Source organism: Anneissia japonica, unplaced genomic scaffold, assembly GCF_011630105.1.
Source record: "Anneissia japonica isolate Jap-2015-1 unplaced genomic scaffold, ASM1163010v1 scaffold1764_len714935_cov166, whole genome shotgun sequence".
Lineage (NCBI taxonomy): Eukaryota > Metazoa > Echinodermata > Crinoidea > Comatulida > Comatulidae > Anneissia > Anneissia japonica.
Window position 1 is genome coordinate 466,174 of NW_022757468.1, and position 3,773 is coordinate 469,946.

The 3,773-nt window shown below is 34.0% G+C and overlaps 1 protein-coding gene across 1 annotated transcript in view; it reads left to right on the plus strand.

Annotated features, from left to right (window-relative positions):
* Window positions 1-2,303: 2,303 nt before the first annotated feature.
* LOC117124784 (CD209 antigen-like protein E) overlaps window positions 2,304-3,773 on the plus strand; it is a 9,973-nt gene continuing 8,503 nt past the window's right edge. The window contains exon 1 of the mRNA XM_033271114.1: window positions 2,304-2,376. Within this exon, the coding sequence (XP_033127005.1) occupies window positions 2,304-2,376 (73 nt within the window). The remainder of the gene's footprint in view (window positions 2,377-3,773) is intronic.

Here is a 3,773-nt window from a genome sequence, read left to right on the forward strand (position 1 = left end):
ATGCAAATCAAATACATTTAGAACACTAAATTTGTAAAATAAAGGTTTGATATGAGAAATACGTGTTGTTCCTGCACAAATCCAGAGAGCTCGCTTTTGTAATTTAAAAATATTGTCAATAGAGTTTGTTTCATAGGTTTTATAAGTTGGCCATACATAGGTTTTTATAAGGTGGCCATTTTAAAATCTAATATGGCTGCCATAATGACCTCCGATATTTTTTTCTATCAACAATTGCATGCTATGACCATAAGGAGCATGTAATAAGTTAGTGCTTTTGTCCAAAACGTCCATATGGCACTATAGCTGCCTGGCGTATTATGAATACACCACTAAATATGTCGTCGTATTTGTGGCAGCCATCTTGAAATTAATGATACCCACATCAAATAAGTGTACCTGTATGCATCGGAACGATTTTAGGATTTGTAAATATATTTTAGGAAAAAAAATATGCTGAAATATGTTGAAAAGATCAGGGTTTTTTTCAATTTTTTGTTAAAACTAGCCATTTTGGCGGCCGTTTTGAAAAAAACACACTTCCCCTATGTGGATTTTTTTAGACTTTTAGTATGTTCATACAGAGACCTTAAAAAATGCACTGTGCAAACAGAAATTCTGTTGCAATTTTTTCAACCATAAGATGTATTTTTCTTGTACTAACTCACTTCTGTCTGCATTAGTGTCTCTAACCACCATAATTGCTATTATCATCATCATAATCGTGACCGTTATCGTCCTCTATATCATTATAATCATCGTCGTCAACATCACACCACCATTACCACCGACATCGCCATCATCACCGTCACAGTTTTTATCCCCTCATCATAATCATCCTCTCATCGTCATCATCGTCGTCATCATCATCATCATCATCATCGCCACCATCATCATCATCATCATCATCATCATCATCTTCATCATCATCATCATCATCATCATCATCATCATCATTATATATTTTTTCTTGACACCCAGGTAAACAAAGTTTCCACAGTATGGCTTCTAAATCCCTGTAAAACTAGCCACATTCTAACATTCCGCCCCTCCACCCTTTCACATAAAAACCTGGATCCCCCTTGAATCTTCTCTATTGGGTAGGCCTAAGCCGTTATCACCTGGTAGATTTGTTTATGGAGGTTAACCTACAGTACATGGGCTGTCTGCCATAATTGACTAAAATTAAAGTGTAATCTGTATAAAGAGCAGAAGCACACGCAGCATTTAATTTTAAAAATTAATAATTCAAGTAAATATACAAATAAACAACTCATCTAGAGTGTGACAAGTAATTCATTATTGCTTCAAGCTGAATTTGGCAAATAAGTGAAATTAAAATTGTACTTTAACTATGCTATTCGAAACTCTACGGTATTCATTAATTTGTAGGCCTAGGCCTATTTCCAAATGTGCCCCTAAATAAGATGTTTTTATTGTTATTGTTATTGTTATTAATGTTGTTGTTGTTATTATTATTATAATTATTATTATTAGGCCTATTATTATTATTATTATTATTATTATTATTATTATTATTATTTGTATTATCATTATTATTTGTATTATGTATTACGGTGTTCCTTGTACTTTTTTTTCATGGCGAAATAGGAAACTTGATTCATCTATTTTTGGTACTGATTAGAAATTAAATTTTTATGAATTTATCATTTTTGCAATAGACACATACATTTGTCTTAATCACATGAATTAAAATAGGCCTAAACTAGATATACTTTCCGGCGTTGTATAATGTTATAAAGGCTGAGTGTGTGAAGTCGAACCCCTATTATTAGAAGCTGTTGAATTAAGACAAAAAGGCCTCCAACAATCACCGAGTTAAACTTCGAAGTTGAGATCAATGGACAAGCAGAATCCTTTATCCACGTACATTTGTTATGAAGCTGTTTGTTTGTAAGTACCGTATATTATAGCTGCTATATTACAATGCAGCAGGTTTATCATTTTTTTCCTATACCTATTTAGATGTGGCATGGATCGTCACTCCATCGTTTGTGGTAACTTTTAAGCAAATGAAAATGTTTGTGTGTGTAAAGATTCTTGAGTGTACATAAATGAATAAGAATTGTACATAAATTACTTTTAGAGACCAATCAATTTTTATTTTCTGCAAATGTAAACACTACAGTAAGCTTATACCACAATATTCAATTATTATCGTCATCGCTGATTGGCTGTGTTAATGTTCAGAGTGACTGCGCAATCCATTAAAATTTAAATGCTGTAACGAACCATCACTTTTACCAACATGCGTTAGCCACAACAAGGTGCCTGTAATGAAAATGTGGATATTAGCGGTAAATTATCTTTTCTTACCATTTACTGCTGTCTACAGCCAAGGTGATAATGGTACAGGTAAGTGTGTAGTTAGTTTATTTCAATTGTATGGAAAAAAGTGTTTCTGACGTGATTCGAACCCGCAACCACTCGCTGTTAAGGCGAGTATCATACTACTAGACCACGAAGACTTTCCCCGTTATGCGCGCAGATCTAACCCCAGGTACTTTTAAACAACTGACTGAAACGCTCATACAGTGTAGCTGTGGTTAAGCTAGACAAGCTTGTAGGTGTCAGCTTGTAAAATCGTATTAGATAATATTCAAATCAAGTTTGCTGCTATATGTACAGTATATAAAATACTGTTAATGAATACATACGTAAAACTTTGGAAACATAAACGTTTACTGTTGCAACCTGTGATGCTGAATGTAGTTCAAGTCAAGCGTTGACAAGGAATATAGCAAACTTGATTCGAATATATATATATATATATATATATATATGTATATGAAAATATATATATATATATATAATCAAGGTGATCTTTGTGTAAGTCATCAAGCGTGAGAGGGCTCAACCGGTTGGGAGCAAAATTAAACGAACAAAGTAGACAAACTTAGAAAAATTCCATATGCATTTATTACTACAAACTTGTTTCGTATGGACAGCTGTCAAAAGCTGCCCGCACTCATCAGGTACAAATACATAGTGAGTAGACAGTACAAGAATTACATTTATGCTAAGAGAGAGGCGAATATACGTTGCTATGGTTCCTACCATTGTTTAGTTGAGGTGGTAATAATGCTTTTTTTTTGTTACACAATAGATGTTTTTTCTGTGTCTACATGACACCTACAAGTTACCAATTCATTTCTGTTATTTAATGTGCCTAATTTTGTTTTACAAATAATGAAATACTTTCCATCAGGCATAGATTACACTTTTTTGGGCCGGAGAGTATGGCTTGCATTTGGCTAGAATTTTCCATTTAAATGAGTACAGGATAGAGTTATCTTTAAGGGTCCATATATATTGGCTACGAGTTGTAGCATTTTTGGGGATATTGTTCCTGGTTTTGAATGTGTGCTCTGTTAGTCCCATGTACGTTTCTTGGGTTTGGTCGTCATTTATGGTAACTGTCGCCCGGTATATAACTCCTTGGTTAAGCAGTTTCTTTCTAATGGGCACGTTACGATACATTTCTCTTGATTACAATTAGTTTGTGCGGTCGAATTTGTTGTTTCTTTTTTGAGCAGCGTCTTGTTGTGGCTAGAAATTATCTGTTTCATATTGGGCATACAACTGTAGCTTTATTTCAAAGTGTTCCGGTTAAATATTTTTTTGAATGGGTGGTTTGGAGGGAATGATGAATCAATGGTAGATAGGAATTTATGGCCTAATGTTGGTTGAAACCTTGTCGCTATACGGTGGGTTGAACATGGTTGAACCAGATGATTTTAAGTTGTCTATAC